Raw genomic sequence first — 18,009 nt, 5'->3', positions numbered from 1 at the left:
AAGGAGTCTGTGTGACTTCTAGCAATTTTAAGACTGGTGGAACTGAATTGGAAACTGAACATCTGATGTCAGGTCAGGCCTCCTATATGACACTGGCTCCCTTTCTGAACTCCATAAACATTTCCCTACTTCACATGAGTGTTCAAAGCATAAATCTATTTATATTTAGGAGATATTACAATGATTAGATAGATATACAGATAAAAAAGTAACTAAGTGACAATAAAAAAAAGTGATCTCCTATGCTCCTAAATTTAAAGCAAAACTCCCATTCATGTCAGCAGAGGCAAGTTTTGGTCCCTAAAATGTAGCCATTTGCATATATATCCCAGGATGAGTACAATTTTTTAAAGCTTCAATAGATTTTATGCTGTTTTCTGTGTTCTTTCTAATGCATGCTGTGTTGTGACTCAATCTTCCTAGGTTACAGCTATGAACCACAAGTTCTTCAGAAGTCATATAGAAGACTGCTTGTCCCTTGGCCGACCTCTGTTAATTGAAGACATTGGAGAGGAACTTGATCCTGCCCTAGATAACATCTTGGAAAAAAATTTCATAAAATTTGGTTCAGCACACAAAGTAAGATGAATTGTAGACATGAAATTAAAACCCAACAGGACAGATGCTGGGTATAAGGTAGTCTGAATACTGACATGATTTGTACCTTTAAAACAGTTAGAAAATGAGTAGTGAACTCATGGGGTTGTTTGAGGGGCTTTTTTACCCTTAATCAGAAAGTTTAAAAAATGTAAATGAAAACATAAAAAAAAAGAGTTCATAGATTTTTTTTTGGCAGATAACAGTTTTTCTGAATTCAGCTTTCAAAAATTGAGAAATGCTTTTTATTTTCAGGTGAAAGTAGGTGACAAGGAGGTAGATCTGACAAAGGGATTTACCCTCTATATGACAACAAAGGTGGCTAATCCTGTTTATACTCCAGAAATTAGTGCAAGAACAACTGTGATTGACTTTACTGTTACTATGAAAGGGCTGGAAGATCAACTCCTTGGCCGTGTCATCCTCACAGAAAAGCAGGTATCGAGTCTTGCAGTTTTTGAATAGAAGGAAGGCTTGTTCAGTATCTGCACCAGGAGAGCATACATATTTAGTGGCTTGGTTGAAATCAAATGGAAGAACAAAAATGTGAATGAAAGTTTAAAGGTTGTGCATTCACTGAAATGCAATATGGAACTGTTTTTTAATTGAACAGGGGAACCTAAACATTTATTTTAAGATCTGGCCTTGGAAACAGAAGAAAGAAAATTATTCATTAAAAATACATCATTGGCACTCACATGACATACATAAAACAACTTTATTCCTTCATATATGGAAAGGGCTTCTTGTTCAGACAGAAATCTCTTGTACTTCTAAATTCCTTTTTAAACTTAATTTGAATTACATGAAAAAATGCTTATGAACTTGAGCTACTTTTGCCAGCCAGGCTCTAGTGTGCAAGGAGATAAAAGATTCTTAAGGAGCCCTGAACACTGACTTGACTCTATTCTTACTAAAATTTGCATTGATTATGTGGAAGTTAATATAAGGAAGAAAATCCTCTCTTAGGTGAGATAAAAAAATTGAGGTTTGCATTAGCAGAGTTGCTGCTTTCAGTAAGTAGCTCAGGTAGGCTTGCTAATGTTTTAGGAGCTGCCTACCTAAAGGAATTAATTCTTCCTTTGACTTCCCCAAAGCATGTTCTAACCAGCATTCTTTAGTGGTGCTGTCATTTTCTCCAGCCAACACCCTTCCACTTTGCTCAAAGTAAGGACTGGAATTAAGGTGCCCTTCCTTCAGTCTGGCAGTCACAAACAGGGGCTGGAAAGTCATTGTAATGCACAAACTTCCTGTGAATTCTTCCATGGAAAACAGAAAGACTGTAACAGGAGGTACTGGAGAAAAAGTGGGTGAGACAAATGCTTTAGATGCAGAACTTTTAATCTTTACTCCAGTAGGTGTAGGTTTCTGTAAGCAAAATCAAACAGCATCAGCAGGAGTGAATGGGAGTATCCTGACTAACCTCTGAAGGGCGAGAGAGGTCTAAATCAAGATAGAAGGAAAAGAAGTGAAATAGGTTTCTCATGACCTACATATAAAAATCCTCTTCCCACAAGATACCCTTACTCTGTGTTATTTTTTTGCTTGGACAGAACTGTTAAGAGAATTCATATTTAGTATATGTAGCCACACCTAGACTACACTGGGTCAAAGAGAGAGTCGCTGAAAAATATTCCTCCAGTGCTGTACATCAGTTGAAGAGAATTGCAAGGGAACCTGCTTAATATTGGCACTACTTGCTGCACAGGGACATGGTTGCAGCTGATCAACAATTATTAAACTTCTGGCAGATATGAAGACATCATGGTTGTTATCTCTTCTGTCTCAGTAAGAGGTGAATGTTGTGGTGTAGATAGTCAGAGCCAATGGGATTCTGAAAAAATTAGTTCAAAGAAAAGACACAACATGAACAGAGCTTCTGAAGAACAGGTTTTCTATTACAAAGAGACAACTTTATGATCACTGAGCTAAAGTAAGAGATTAAAGGAACCAAGACATTTTTAAAGATTGCTCCAGTGATCAATGAAATATGATCAAAGAAGTGTTTATCCTTCTCAGCTTTATAGGTTGATCCTGTAAATATAGGAAAAAAATCAGCATATTTTTGTACTTTGATAATGGAGTTGCTGCCATTATTTGTGTCCAGAACAACTATTATTTATGTAACAAGTATGGTTGTGAAGTGCTCTTGCAAACAAAAACTTGTAACTGGTCTATTTGCTGATAATTTTCTGAAAGATACATTTTACAGACTTATAAATAATATGGGTAAAGTGTCTGATCTTAAACAAAGCACATCCTTATGTGGAATTTGAGCATGTAGTTAAATGTATTTTTGAGTGTTTTTTGGAAGTATTCCTTTTGTGTAATTCTAATATTTTTTACATTAATGGTATAGAAAGAGTAAATGTAGAAAGCTGAATTACTGATACTTAAGCCATTCCCCTCTTTTGGCATGCAGTCACTTGTAGTTTCCATAGAGTAGCCCTAGAACATATTTCAAACAGGTTTCCAAGTGAGGAGTTTGTAAAAATAAAGAAATTTGTCACTTCTTTGAAATACAGAAGAACCTCTCCTATACTGTATAACTCTGTACATCTCCTTTTTCTCTACCTTGACATGTTGACAAAAATGAAAATAAACTGAAGCCATAGCTGTAGATAGAGGATTATTAACAATCCTTCTCTTATAGGAAGGTTGACTGGATTGATTAAATAAAGACAGCCAGCAAAAGTATCCCTGAGCTGTGCAGACTGCGCTGTATAGATGCCTCATTTCACTTGGCGTTGTGTTGACTTGTTTGCCTTTTTTCCCTTGTCATTGTCTCTCTTGTAGAAAGGGCAAAAAAATCCATATGACATAGATAATAATTGTAACATTTCCTGTTTTATAAGCAGTAGAGGATTGTATCTTTCAAAGTCACAGAATGGTAGAAATTAGAAATGAAAAAGGCCATCCAGTCAATTTTGCTCACAATGTAAAATCCAGCCATACAAAGCATCTTTCAGGCCTTTATCTGATTTAATTTTAAGTACTCAATGTAATATGGCTTTTATCACTTGCCATTGGAAACTATCTTTAGTGGTTTGTGTGCCATACTATGAGGAAGATTTTCCTGGTAATTCAGGTGTGTTTTCACTCTCCAGCATTTATGCTTCATTAATCAAATACATACAGGATACATATAAATTACTTTACTGTATATATTCAGCATGCATATAAATTATTTTAGTACAGAAATATTTTGTAATATTTCAGTATTTTATGGAAAAGACAACAAAGTCCGCACTCTGACATGCAGGAAATTACATTTTCTGTGTCTTTATAAGTAATTTTAATTGACATTAAATATTCTATGGCAAACTTCTTGAATACAGGAACTGGAAGCAGAAAGAATCAAATTGATGGAACAAGTGACATCCAACAAGAGGAAAATGCAGGAGCTTGAAGATAATTTGCTCTGCCGTCTAACCAGTACAGAAGGATCTTTGGTTGAAGATGAGTCTCTGATAGAAGTCTTAAGGATCACTAAATCAACAGCAGAAGAGGTGAATTTTGAATTCACTGCAGATACATTTTGTAATTGTAATTTAAAGATAGTATATATAAAGATGTATGTATATTTTTTCATTCCTGTTTTATTTTTTTCCATTCAGAGCCACTTTATAACATCTGATTTCTTAACAAGTAAATAGTAGAAACACTAATTTTTTATTCATAAAAAGTTGCAAAATTAAACTTCTACCTGGATATTGTTCATATTCCAGGCCTATTTTTCAGGTGTAAGTTTGAATCAGTTGCCATTTGACAGGAGTTGGAACACATGAAGACACCATGTCTGTGTTGAAACACTGGCAGAGGGAAGCCAAGCTCAACTAAAAATATTACTGTGGTCTTAATCAAGACCTTTTCTTTTTGCTTATGTAGCATAAATCACAAGTAATACAACTTAATCTTCATGATCTTTTCCATTAATTTTAAGGTCAGTGAAAAATTAAACACAGCAATGGAGACAGAGGTGAAAATCAATACTGCACGTGAAGAGTATCGGCCCGTGGCAGGTCGTGGTAGCATCCTTTATTTCCTAATTGTGGAAATGAGCTTGGTTAATGTCATGTACCAAACATCTTTAAGGCAGTTCCTTGGCATTTTTGACCTATCAGTGGAAAGATCTCGGAAATCTCAAATTCCAGCAAAAAGGGTGGTTTATATAATCGAGCATCTCACCTATGAAGTCTTCAAGTACACAGTTCGAGGGCTGTATGAAAATCACAGGTTCCTGTTCACATTGCTTCTGGCACTGAAGATTGACTTGCAGGCCAAGAAAATTTCACACACTGAGTTTGAAACACTGATCAAAGGTAATTTCTCTAAAAATGTTCCTGTTTACATGTGTCTCTGTACTGCCAAATTCAGATTTTGCAGTGCTTGCACTAACAATGTGTTATATCCTGTGGATCTACTTGTTTTTAACTTGTGAATGAAAGCATATACAGTCCAAGAAGGAATTAAAGGACAAATTTTCCAAAACAAGAGCAATATTGATTATTTGTTATCAAAATAATGCTTAGATGAGGATTATGTTAACTGTTATACATTGCAAAATGGGAAAAAATAAGTCCCTTATTTGTTAGAGAACCTATAGCCTCTACTGTCTGCCTCTTTTTCAAGTTGCCACATATCTGTGTCTGTGAGATTGTAGACATCAGCAAAAGCTCTCTTGATGGCTTATGAGCAGCATGTGAATGCTGTACCAGGCTTGAGTATCAGCAGAAAAAAAGCCTGTTATGTGTTGTAAAACAATTTTATATTGCATTGCAGTATGCCACCATTGTATGTCACTACTCAGACACAATGACAAAGAAAAATTTGAGTAAGGTTTATAAAATCTGATGGGGGTTGACCTCACTGAGGTCCCCAAGATAAGATAAACACAATCTGGTACAAAGACAAGTACAGTCAGGTGCTTGGCATCCAAATTTCTCAGTTTGTTTGGCAAACACTGAGTGACTGCTCAGCTGTGGCTCAGCTGTGCTGGGTGTGCAAATGGGCATGAGGCTGAGTGCTGGTTGAGCTAAGAGGCTGTTGACGTTGCAGCCCTGGAAATGAATGCACCATGTGCTTTCTTATTCTTTAGCACAGATGAAAGGAGGCTGCACTAACAATTATACGTCTGCTCTGAAGAATTGGGCTTGAGTATCCTTTTAGGTGATCTCATTTCATTCCAGCTCTACAGATAGAGTAGAAGCAGCACACAAATTAGTGGGATATCAGCTTTGGGAGGAACTGAGACCACTTTCCAATTAGGTCTTTGTTAAGTGTTTCCTCCATGCAAATGTCGCATCTCCATATCCTGGTTTGCATAAAATGTTACTCCCTGAATTATATAAAACCAGTACTTTTTCTTACTTGTCATTTTTCTGTTTAACAATGTTTGTTTTCCTCTGTAATACTTTTCATTTGCAGGAGGTGCCAGCTTGGATATGAATTCTGTGGAACCAAAACCAAAAAAGTGGATCCTTGACACGACATGGCTCAATCTTGTGCAGTTATCTAGCTTGTACCCTTTCAATCAACTTCTGGTGCAAATTGTTAAGAATGAGAAGTCTTGGAAAGCCTGGTTTGATGAAGAAGCTCCTGAAAAATCTGTTATTCCTGATGGTTATGACAGCTTACTGGATCAATTCCATAAACTGCTCCTTGTTCGTAGCTGGTGCCCCGACCACACCGTTGCCCAAGTAAGATACATTTTTGTACAATGGTTATGCCATGTGACATCTCCTGAAGAACTGCTAGTCCCAAACTTATGTTCTCTGAATTTCTTGTTACCATAATATTTCTTGCTATTTTGAGTGAGCTATTTTGAAAAATCAGTTATTGGAATGCTCATTAAAAAGTATGTGTAAAAACATTAATTTATTTAATTGCAATGAACTAGGAAGCAGAACATGAAACAAATTGTGTTGGAGATGCAAGAATACCATTGCTTTGGTGTAGTGCTTTCACAGTCAAGTCATGCAACCTGTAAAGAAGTTGCATTCCTCTGGTGAATCAAAAGATACCTCCCCGTTCATTTTCACAGAAGTGGTGGAAAAAGAGCAATTCACTTTTATGGCAGGTGCACTAAAACAGCAGATGAACTGTTTACTTACCCTCTCTACTGGGGAAGTAATAATTAAGGCTGCTTTGTGGCAAATGTCATAAAAGAAACTGCAGTAAACTAGCAGTTTCTCCACAGGCTGTGATATTTTGATTTTTCTTCTCTATGTAGGTGTAAAAGAGATGTATGAGTCTATGAGTACCCTCTTTCCACTTTTTTTTTTCTTCTTTCTGTACTGGAAAGTTGTAGTTTTCCTTTCCTGCCTATATCAACTTTACATGTTACATGCTGCGATAGCATCTGTGTTGTATTTAGGGGACGCCATATTTCCATGGACCTCTTTTCAACAAGGCTCGCTCCACTGTTTTTTTTTTCTGTTCTTCACTCAGTAAGCAGGAGAGAAGTATGGGAGCTCCAACTGCCATAATTTAAACAGAGCAAAATAATAAAGCTGCTACTGCTTATTTATCAACTAATTTATCTAATTTAACTAATTTTTTATTGTCTTGCACAAACATCTCTGTAAAAGAATGTCTGAACAATGACTGCAACAAGAGGTCATTATTTTAATTTTTGAGGAGAGAGGGGAATCTCTGTTTTTAATCTCTTCTTTCCCTACTGTGTTTTCCCAAGTATTACAAATTTTACCTGTCTGGGACAAAATTTACACTCAATAGTGGGTGATTGAGGGTTTCTTTTTCTGCAATTGACATCTTCCTCAGTCCACCTTGTTCCTCAGTGCTTCTCTTCATCATACATGCCTCAGAATCTGTGAGAATCAATACAAAGCTAGGAAATCACTTCAGTCAAAAGAATTTCATGCACTAAGGTAGCTTTAGAAGTTCTTTTAGAAAATGTCTATGAAAAGAAAAAAAATAGAGGTATAAAGAAGGTTTGACCTTTAAGGATCATGTCTGAGCTAAGTTTATGTTTTGTAGAAATAGATATTCAGCCTAAGAGACTTGAACTGGATAACCACTGGACAGGAGAATTTGTTTGAAGTTCCAATAAATATGTGGGAGATTGTAACTGGGTCAGATGAAAGATCTGTCTAATCCACTATGCTGTAGAGACAGTGTCAACAATACATACTTAGAGGAACTAAAAATGGAACTGGTATAGAGGAACTCTTTTATTTTGCTATCCACCAAATTTTAACTGGCAGTAATTTAGGGGCAATATCTGGGATGTCCTCAGAGCTGACACTGGATCTATTCTGCATGGATTTTTTCCTCCAGTTCTTAAAAAAAACCCATTTAGCATTTTCTAGCAAAAGTGTTCACAGGATGGCTGTTGCGTGAGCAGAATTCTTTCTCTTCTGTGTTTGAAGTTTGCTATCTGAGAATTTCAGTGGTTGCCTCCTGTGGGCTAAAGTTGAAAAATTAAAGTTCAGACAGTCATTGCTTCCAGTATAGATGTTGGTAAATTCCATGTCACTAATTAATGCTAAACTTAAAAAGGTAAAGATAGATATATTTTTCTGGTAACTTTTTTTCCCAGGCTCGGCACTACATTGCAGAATCTCTTGGAGAGAAATATGCAGAAGGATTTATTCTTGAGATGGAAGAAATGTGGAGAGAAAGTGGCTGTCGAACACCTTTGACATGCCTTTTGTCAGTGGGGTCTGACCCCACTGAAAATATAGAACGTCTTGCAAAATCAAAGGTATCCTCCTAAACTGAATTTACTAGAGCTGATAAAGACATTTTTAACTCTTCTTTGCACTAGAAGTGGCATTCCCACATTTTAAAGATGTTTGAATAGGGATATTTATATTCATGCTAGTGTTCTCTGGAAGTTAATTTTTGACCAGTAGCCAAAATGCATTTACTAGGAAATGAAAATGCTGCAGTCCTGCTTTTTGCAGTTGTTTGATTCCAATGAGATCCGTCTTTATCCAGCAGATTATGATAACCCACTACTTATGAAATGTACTAAGCTATGAGAACAAAGCAACATTTGTGGTTTAAATTGTGTTACATCCACTCTAGGAGCTGAGAGTAATGATGATTACAAGAAGATACAGAAAAAAATCATAATTATGGTGACAAGAGGAATTAATTTTAACACCCTAGCATTCAATCTGTGCACTTGATGGAAACATTCAACATTTCCTACAGAACAGCATCACTTTAAGTCACCCTATGCTCTGTTTTATGGTTCACAATGTAGCAGCATATAAAATTTTCCCAAGAAGTTATTTACTTTAGATCTCCATAAATTTTCCTCCTTATTAGAATGCATCTTCATTTAATGGTGCAGGATTTTAGAATACACTGAGTAAGACATGCAAAAGTAGGAGGACCCACAAATCTCTTCAGCTTATTAATTAGAAAGTGGAGATGCTCATTCCATTTGAAAATCAGGACCCTTATTTGTCTCTCTGTGTTAAAATGGCTTAAATTATGACCTAACTCTCACTTAGTGTTTAAATTTAGGAATCTTAAATCTGAAGTCATTAATTTGATCCTTGTCTGCTGTCAGACCAAGAGGATATTGCGGTCTTAATATGTTTTCATGCTTCCAGGAAATGTGTATGGAATCAATAGAAAGTGAGGTTGTGAAAGAGCTGAAGGGGTTGCCTTGTTTATTCACACATGGTTTATGAACAAGGCAACATCAGCTGGGCTGTCACAACGTGAAGTTCAGCTCTAGTGTCACCTGTAAATGTAAAGTCAACCACACTGTTTAACTGTAAGGTTCTTCTCCAACCTCTTGAAGTGAAGACCTAAACACACAGCATATAGGAACTTTTCAAGTTTACGAAAGCCATCCTAATGTCACAAAACAAAATGCAAACACAGATGTTTTTAAAAATAAAAATGTGTATAACAATGTGGAACTTGAGGAGCATTTCAGCAATTCTTGAGCTTTTAAAAAATTTATCTAGAAATAATTTAATTTTCAGAATCATTTTCAAGGGAGCTTTGTGTTTATTTTGCTAGTATGTCAACAAATTGTACTTAGTTCCTTTCTTTCTTTGGGATTTCTCTGCTTTTTTCCAGATTAAATCTTTAATATAGGTTAATTTTACTGAGGACCTGATCTTGAAGGGGGGAGGTGGTGGTGCTGGGGTTTTTTTCTTCTTAATAATATAAATCTTGGGCCGCTTTTTTCAATGATTTCTCTTTTACAGTCATGATTTGTAGTCTTAAAATGGATTAGCACACCAGTGCTAATGGTGTCTCTAAGTATGATATTAACAGTATAAATTAGCTATCTGCTGTTGGTAATGTTCAAATTTGTATCCAGAATTTATTTTTCACTCTAAAATGTTGCTGTTAAGGTGGCCCTCTCCCTGAGAAATGAGAACAGTATTTGTGGTTACTAAGCTTGTAACAAATCTTGTTTATAAACCAAACAAGCTCTCTCTTAAAATTAGTTGCATTTATGCCCCCTTTACTTTCACTTTAAGATGGTGTGAAAATTTAACTTTCAGGATTGAAATGAAGTTTCTTATGCCAGCACTTTGACTTCATTAAAATAAGATTTTTTTTTTTTGAATTGTAGAGATCATTTCTTCTTTTAGGGAATGATGCACAGAACATTCAACAGAGCTGTCAGGGCCACTGTAGTGACTAAAATGCCAGCATTTTCATCTGGATAGTGATACATGAAGATGAGATGGATATGCTGATATGACTCACTATTGAAAGTAACATTCTGCATGCAGACATTTGATAGAGTTCTTTCAGAAGGAGTAAAATGAGGACAATTCATAGTGAAAAATATTTTTCTCCTTGTCTTGATGTTTCTATGACCTTTAATGATTGTACATTTCAGAGGCAACATTGCTGAGAAGAGCAAATTATGAGTAGATGCTTTGTTAGGGAATAATGTATCTGCTGAATATTTATGCACTCTTATGCAGGGATAGTCATAGTGTTTGACTTACAGGAGTGCTAGCTGTACTCTGATGCATCTTAGAAAAGCTGAAGTTTTTTTGGTTCTCTGGCACATAGCCAGCTTCACAGCCTGTTCAGCTTTGCTTCTTTTAGCTACAGTTTTAGGTTTGACTGACCTGAGAGTGGGATTTAACTGCTTTCTTATCTTTGGCATTCTTGTGTCCTTAAATCTTGCCAGGATATGGGGGATAATATACAGCAGCTGTATTTACACTGTTCTCTAAAATCAGGTCAGGGCCCCTTCTCTGACCCTGAGGCCAAATGACCCAGCACAGTTTGTGTCCATATGCTTAACTTTCTTCTCCTGAAAAAGGAGGGCAGCCTCCTCCACGCTGCTTAGGAGTGGATGTCTTCCTTCCTTTTTGTTTCACTGTAAGAGAGTCTGAGTAGCTGTACAGGTCAAGACTAACCTTTGTAGCTCTCAGCCAGCTGAAGATAGGCCCAGATTGATCATGTGGCTCATTGCTCACTGCATGAGGGATACTCTGCTGTAGGTCTTGAATGTGAAACTCTCCATGAAACAAAGTCTCTTCATCAATTCTTTTGCCCTCAACATGTATGCAGAATAATATGTTTAAATGGGCTTGAGAGTTCTGGTTTTTCCTGGCAGGGGTCAAGCAGCAAACCTGAGCCAGACTTAAAAAGAACAAGAGTAGCAAGAACAAAAAGCAAGAGAGGATCTGCCTGCATGTTACTGACAGACTTGTGTGGTCCTGATCTCGGCCTTATCTTTTTCAGATCCCGTTGTGAGAGCCTTTATCCTCCTCTGGTTTTCTGAACAACTGCCTTTACTCTCCCATGGCCTCTATGGAGAAGATGCCATAAAATTCCAGAAATTTATATTTGCATTTATAAGCTTTCTCTTTTCTGAATCTAGATTTGCTCTAGATCTGCTCGAGCTAGCAGATCACCAAACTGGAATCCTCTGAATCAGTGACTCCACAGCTGCCATTTAACAATACAGGATGTTTCCTGAGTGATGCTTTAATGTGAACCAATCTTTCCTGTCCTACCTGCTTCATCAACAGCTCTCTTTTGAATGAAATATGTTCAGGCAATAAAAAGTCATCATAATTGTTGGGTTTACACTATGTGTTAATTATTATCTGAAGCCCTAATATCTGCTCATCTCAAGATAGTACATTATAGGAAAAAGAATGGCCAGGCTGTATTTATCTCTTGCTTTATTTGAAAAATTGGTGAAAAAGCTGAAAAAATGTTTCAGGTGTCTTATCCCATAGATATTGTTAGACCAGCAAAAAAAATATGATTTCCAGTGGGTGTAGTTTTCTTCTAACAGGTGGAAGATAAGAGGAACTTGAAGGGTTTTGGGTTTTTTTTGTGGTTTTGTTTTATTTACTTTGTTTTAATATAATCAGTCTGCATTGATATTAATGGCTTTCTTTGTGACAGAATGTCACTACACATGGATCTACAGAAGGAATACATCACATGTATAATTCTAAGGAGCTACATATAAAATAAACTTTCTTTTTTACCTTTAGAACATTCCATGTCGTGCCATTTCAATGGGTCAGGGCCAGGAAGTTCATGCAAGGCACCTGTTAAATCAGTGCATGCAAGATGGAGGATGGCTCCTCCTACAGAACTGCCACCTTGGCTTGGAATTTCTTAATGAATTAATGGACACCATCACAACAAAAGAGTCTGTAAATGAAGATTTCAGAACCTGGATCACTACAGAGGCTCACCCAGAGTTTCCTATTAATCTTTTACAGTCCTCTGTAAAATTTACCAATGAACCTCCTCAAGGTAGGAATGACTTCCCTTCCCATGGGAGAGATTGCTGCTGGTCCAGGAAGGTTGGGCAGAAAGTAATGTTGGTATGTGCAGCTACTTGAAGCTGCCAGTCTCGGACATCACTGACCTATGGTCCTGGGCATCCCCTTGTCTGCTGGGCCTCCATGCACCTCCTTGCACCTCCTTACACCCAGAATCTTTCCCCACTTCCAGGATATTTCCTCATATTCAGATGTTCATCTCATGCTTTCTGAGCCTCTAGCCCCCAGCTTTCCTCACCTAAGTAGTCCATATGCAGCAGCACAATGTGAGATCTGCATCTTGCTTGGCAGTTTGGACTCATGTTTCTGTATTAATGGGGGTGTAATAAAGACATGGATGGAATGAATCCAGTGAGAACCCACAAAGATGCTGAAGAAATTGGAGAATATGCTATGTGAGGAGAGGCCAGGATGATTTTTAAGCCTTGAGGAGAGGAGGAGTATCTTATTAATGCCTACAAATAAATAAATATACCTTTTCTTTATATATATATGTATGTTGCCAGTGGTTTCAGTTGATGATGTCAGTAGGAGCTAAGAATTTTTATCCAAGGTCCTATTTAAACCTTCAGACATTTAAACCTCTTATTTCAGTACTTAGCTTCCTTTGAACATTAGTAAAACATAACAAAATGTTTGATGTTGTGAAACACATCCTGTTTCAGCATTTATACTCCATCTCAAGAGCAGGTAGTCAGTCTGTTGATAGAAATTTCTTACTTCTTCCTCTTCTCCTCTCCCCCTTTTTAATTCAGAGCTCAGCATCCTTTTATTGCACAGTGGCCCCTCCTAATCATTCTAATGGTAACAACCTATAGCTCCAAGAGGGTATTTGAGAAGTCAAGTTATAGCAAATATGCAACTTACATTTAGCAGCTGAAAAAAGCCCAGTGTAAAAATTTTAGTCAGGATGAAATATAGAGAGTTTTAGTTTCTCAAGACTGTCCAGTCACATTGGTAGCACAATAAAATAAAACACTTCTGTTTTATTTTGGAACCCTGTTATGATACCCATTCGATATTTTGAAAAACTATTTGTTTGAATATTGATTTGCAGGATTTTTGTGAAGCATGAACAAAAGCAAAAGTACTTTTATTATGTCATATGAAGTAAGATGGCTTTGACCATCTTTTCACTGCACTTAAAATCTGCCCTTCTAGACTTGTGTGAAGCTGATTACGTGGAAAGTATCATAAGAGGGACCTGATGTCAGTAACTCATGCTTGGGTTGCATGCCCAAGGCAAAAGATGCTTGAGTAGCACTACCTGAAAACATCTGGGAGCAGTCAAGCTTCTGTGTTCCATGGCAGCTGAGACTGTATCAGTATCAACTGCCTAAAGCTGTTTCTGGGATATGAAATGTCAGTGCTCAAACAAACCTCCCCAAGTATTAATATTTGCACTATGAATTTAGGTTCTCCTCGTCACCTTGGTGCCTGTAGGCCAGTTGAACAACCTGCATACAGAATTTTGAGATTTTTCTAGGAATCAAATCTAAATAAAATTATCTTAAATAAAACTAAAATCTCTTATTATAAGTAAATAGCAGAACAAACTCTTGGATACCCAGTGCTATCTTTCATATGATGTTAGATGTCTTTTCTATTGCCATATAGTTGCTAAATAATTATGTTTCTATTTCAGTTGTTTATGGGATCATTTAGAATATGATTATGTAATCTTAAATCCTTCTGGACTGTTGAAATCAATTTTTTGTGTTACCTACCTAAAACAAAATGTTATTGAAGTTTGCCTGCTATGGCCACCCGAACAGATAATTGATTCTAAGGCATTATTTGAAGGTATAAGTGAGATGATACTGCAAATTGGAATAGAGAATTATGCTTAACAGAGGTTGGACTTATGGATTCCATATATTTTTTTTTGCAAATGTATTACATTTTATACTTACCTTCTAGGTGTGAAAGCTGGCTTAAAACGAACATACTCAGCTGTTACTCAGGATCTGCTGGGAGCGAGCAAAATGCCACAGTGGAAACCATTACTATATGCTGTAGCATTTCTTCATACAACTGTTCAGGTTTAAAAATATATTTCTCCTCTTCTGTCATAAATCCATGTTTCATTTATTAATGAACCTTGTTATTAAATGAGAAACATTTTTAAAGGGATGTCCCATGTTGGCAAATTAACACAAATTAAAAAAGAGAACAACATATCTCTATTATTGCAACTGTGTTAAAACTTATAATTTTGCTCATGTTGGTCCTTTATCTCCAACAGGGATGATATTTGAGAGGAAAAAAGGGACAATCAAGCAATGATCAATTAGAGTACTCTTCTATTAAAAAGTCCTGGTCAATGACTGTGTGATCTGTCTTTCAACTAACTGAACTTTTACTAATATTTTAGCTCATAAAAGCATATTAAAGAAATTTACAATTTATAGTTTGGAAAACCATAGTATCAAAATGCTGAATTCACAGTGAGAAGGTGTAAGAGGGTGAATATAAATCCTTTCTGCTCTGAAACCTGTAGGAGGAAATGAAAGTAGATTTTGGGTCTTGACTTTCAGGACTTCCATTAAAGAAAGTGCTTTATGGATTAACCACAACTTTTCATCATCCTATGAATAGATTTTGCAGTGCTCTCAGTTTATATTTGGAACCTGGCTAATTTAGCTCTGTGGCATCCATGCACTGATACATTGTGGTCCATTGGAAGCCTGTGTTAAAAAAAAATTGCAATTACCAGATATTACCCTAACACCTACATACTGCCAGCTGAGTCTGTAGATGATTGACTAAGAAGTAGTTTTTCCTACTTGCATCTGCAGCATGCAGACACAAGAGGGATAAGAATATAAGTGATAGGAATATATCTAATCCATAGGAAGAACCCACACAATGATTATGACTGATGATTTTGAACACCATTGCCTCAAACAGTAGCTTAATTTTTGAATTTCAAAAGCTATGGTTCCAGACTCAGAGATTTAAAAAATACTTTAAAAAGAGGATTTTTTTTCTTTGTGAGAATATTAATATTCCTCTTATTTGTTTGTACAAAATTTAGCTACTAGATAATCAATCAAGTTTTAAATGTATTTTTTTAAAGTTGGTGAAATAGAGTTCCAGCTGGACTACTGCATTCTTAACATATTTCATGTATTCTTCTGCACTTATGCTTTCTTCACAATTAATATCAATCAGTGTTTTACCTTTAATTCTAACTATTCTACAGGAAAGAAGGAAGTTTGGCCCGTTGGGCTGGAATATTCCTTACGAATTTAATCAGGCAGACTTCTCAGCCAGTGTGCAGTTCCTTCAGAATCACTTGAATGATGTGGGCATCAGACAGGGAGTGAACTGGAGCTGTGTCCGCTACATGCTTGGAGAAGTGCAGTATGGTGGCCGTGTGACTGATGACCTTGACAAGGCCCTGCTGAACACATATGCAAGAGTCTGGTTTGGAGAGCACATGTTCAGTGAAAAATTTTGTTTCTACAAAGGCTACGTTATTCCAAAAGGGAATAGAGTGGAAGACTATCTCCAGTACATAGAGCAGTTGCCAGTGACTGATACACCAGAGGTAAAATATTTTAATATATTAAAGGGAGTTTTTGTGAGATTAATAGCTTAATGAGGTGGCTTTTTTTCCAGAATTGAGTATGCATAGGTAAAGATTAGCAGGCAGACTATTATAGTGAATATTCAGTGTAGATCTGCTTACCAGGAAGAGGTAGGTGAGGCCTTCTTCAAACAGCTGGAAAAAGTCTCATATTCACAGGCCCTGGTCCTTATGGAGGACTTTTAGCAACCCTAATTATCTTCTGGGAGGTTGATACAGCAAGGTTCAAGTATCAATGTGTATAAAACCCTGTTGGAATGCTGTAAAGATGGAGCTGGAGCCTTTTTGATAATGTGTAATGAAAGGAAAAGAGGCAATGGACATAAATTAAACAACAGGAATTCCATCTGAGAACAAGAGAACTATTTTTTAAGTGGAGGTGGTCAAACACTGGGAGAGTTTTTCCAGAGATATTGTGCAGTCTTGTCTTTGTAGACATTGAAATCCCAAATGGACGCTGACCCAGACAGCCTGCTCTATTTGCTCCTGCTTGAGCAGAGGTTTTGGATTAGATGACCCTCAGAGGTCCCTTCCAAACCAAACTATTTTGTGGTTCACAATTCTGTATGGGATTGAGCAGACATGCAATCTGAGAAATAATAAAAGTAAAAAAGCCCGTGGTCTCATTTGAAAGTTATAATTGGGAGTTTATTCCATTTTGACAGTAAAAAGATATGGATGTTGCCATGAATTGGTGGGGTAGGGTCCAGGGTAGCTCCTGGTTGTAAGCACTTTTACACGACCCAATGTGTGAATGTCACAGTGGTCACAGGAACTGGAGGATGATGACTTTCTGCTCCCTGCAGTACAGGCACACATGCTGAAGTTAGTTAAAACTGAAACAGAAGAGAATGCTCTGGAAAATTGAAACAGAGGTGAATGGTCTGGATTTCTGTCTCATTTCTATTAAGTTGATAAATGCCATTGGAAATAAGTTCCATTAAAATTAAATAGACTGAGTGGAACAGAAAAAACTGGTTTTCACTTACTGATAATGTTTTGGCTGAGAGGGTGAGAAGTTTCCAAGGTCATAAAATAAGCTTGGAAAGTTCTGAATCTCTGAAGATAGTGAGACCAGAATGCAAAGGTATTTGTGCCAGCAATGATGTACCTTTTCCAGGTGAGAGTAAATGCAGACATGATAATGCATCACTGGGATCCATTTGAGCCCAGCTCATGAAGTGGTTCCTATCAGTGTACAAACCTTGGCTCTATCTGATTTCAGGTTCTGCTTTCATAGATCTGCTCTTTTAAACACTCGGGAACCTATCTCACAAGGCTGCAATGTATTTTTAAAGTGTTTTGATGCCTGTGAAAAATCTGTATGTATGGTTTGACGCAGGGGAATTTTACCTTTGGCTTTTATGTAAATAGAAGCAAGTCCAGGAATGCAAACATCTTTTTGTTCTTCACATTTTCACTCGTTAGGAAGAAAGCTGTGACTTTCTTCTGTCATTCTAAAATCTGTCAAAATTGCTCACGAAAACCTTTAACCTTTTAATCTCCCAATTTTCTTCATTTCACAAAAGATACTGTGCTAGTCCAAACAGTGTATCCTTGATTCATTCCTTTTCCATTTTTAGTTAAGAAAGACTGAATTGGCCTGCTTGGAGTGTTCTTGCTCCTTTGATGAAATTTCATCCTCTGAGTGGAATGAACATCCTCTTCTGAGAAGGGCAATTGAACTCAGTGTATTGGGTTAGGATGGAAAGGTTTCAGTAGCAGAGGGATAAGGAGAAGCTGGCAGAAACTTCCCACATGTGTGACAGGGCCAGTGTCAGACAGCTCCAAGACAGACCCATTGCTGGGATAACGCGTTTAGGAAGGATAAAAAGCTGCATGAGAACCTTTGGTCAGAGAGAGGAGTGAGAATACGTGAGAGGAAAAACTCTGCAGACTCCAAACCTGTGAAGAAGGAGGGACAGGAGGTGCTCCAGGTGCTGGAGCAGAGATTCTCCTGCAGCCCATGGAGGACCCCACACTGGAGCAGGTGGATACCTGAATGAGGCAGTGACCCTGTGGGAAGTCCATGCTGGAACAAGATCTGTGGCT

At 37.1% G+C, this 18,009-nt stretch overlaps 1 protein-coding gene across 1 annotated transcript in view; it reads left to right on the top strand.

The window, feature by feature from the left end:
* The window catches only part of LOC136563371 (dynein axonemal heavy chain 5-like), a 149,426-nt gene that overhangs the window by 105,227 nt on the left and 26,190 nt on the right, over nucleotides 1-18,009 (top strand). Inside the window, exons 64-72 of the mRNA XM_066560715.1 lie at nucleotides 424-579; nucleotides 853-1,035; nucleotides 3,936-4,106; nucleotides 4,541-4,919; nucleotides 6,025-6,296; nucleotides 8,159-8,323; nucleotides 12,069-12,336; nucleotides 14,286-14,407; nucleotides 15,571-15,918. Coding sequence (XP_066416812.1) covers nucleotides 424-579; nucleotides 853-1,035; nucleotides 3,936-4,106; nucleotides 4,541-4,919; nucleotides 6,025-6,296; nucleotides 8,159-8,323; nucleotides 12,069-12,336; nucleotides 14,286-14,407; nucleotides 15,571-15,918 — 2,064 coding nt within the window. The remainder of the gene's footprint in view (nucleotides 1-423; nucleotides 580-852; nucleotides 1,036-3,935; nucleotides 4,107-4,540; nucleotides 4,920-6,024; nucleotides 6,297-8,158; nucleotides 8,324-12,068; nucleotides 12,337-14,285; nucleotides 14,408-15,570; nucleotides 15,919-18,009) is intronic.

Source organism: Molothrus aeneus, chromosome 1 (genome assembly GCF_037042795.1).
Source record: "Molothrus aeneus isolate 106 chromosome 1, BPBGC_Maene_1.0, whole genome shotgun sequence".
Classification (NCBI taxonomy): domain Eukaryota; kingdom Metazoa; phylum Chordata; class Aves; order Passeriformes; family Icteridae; genus Molothrus; species Molothrus aeneus.
Note: the sequence above shows the minus strand (reverse complement) of the source record. Positions and strands in the feature narration are given on the sequence as shown.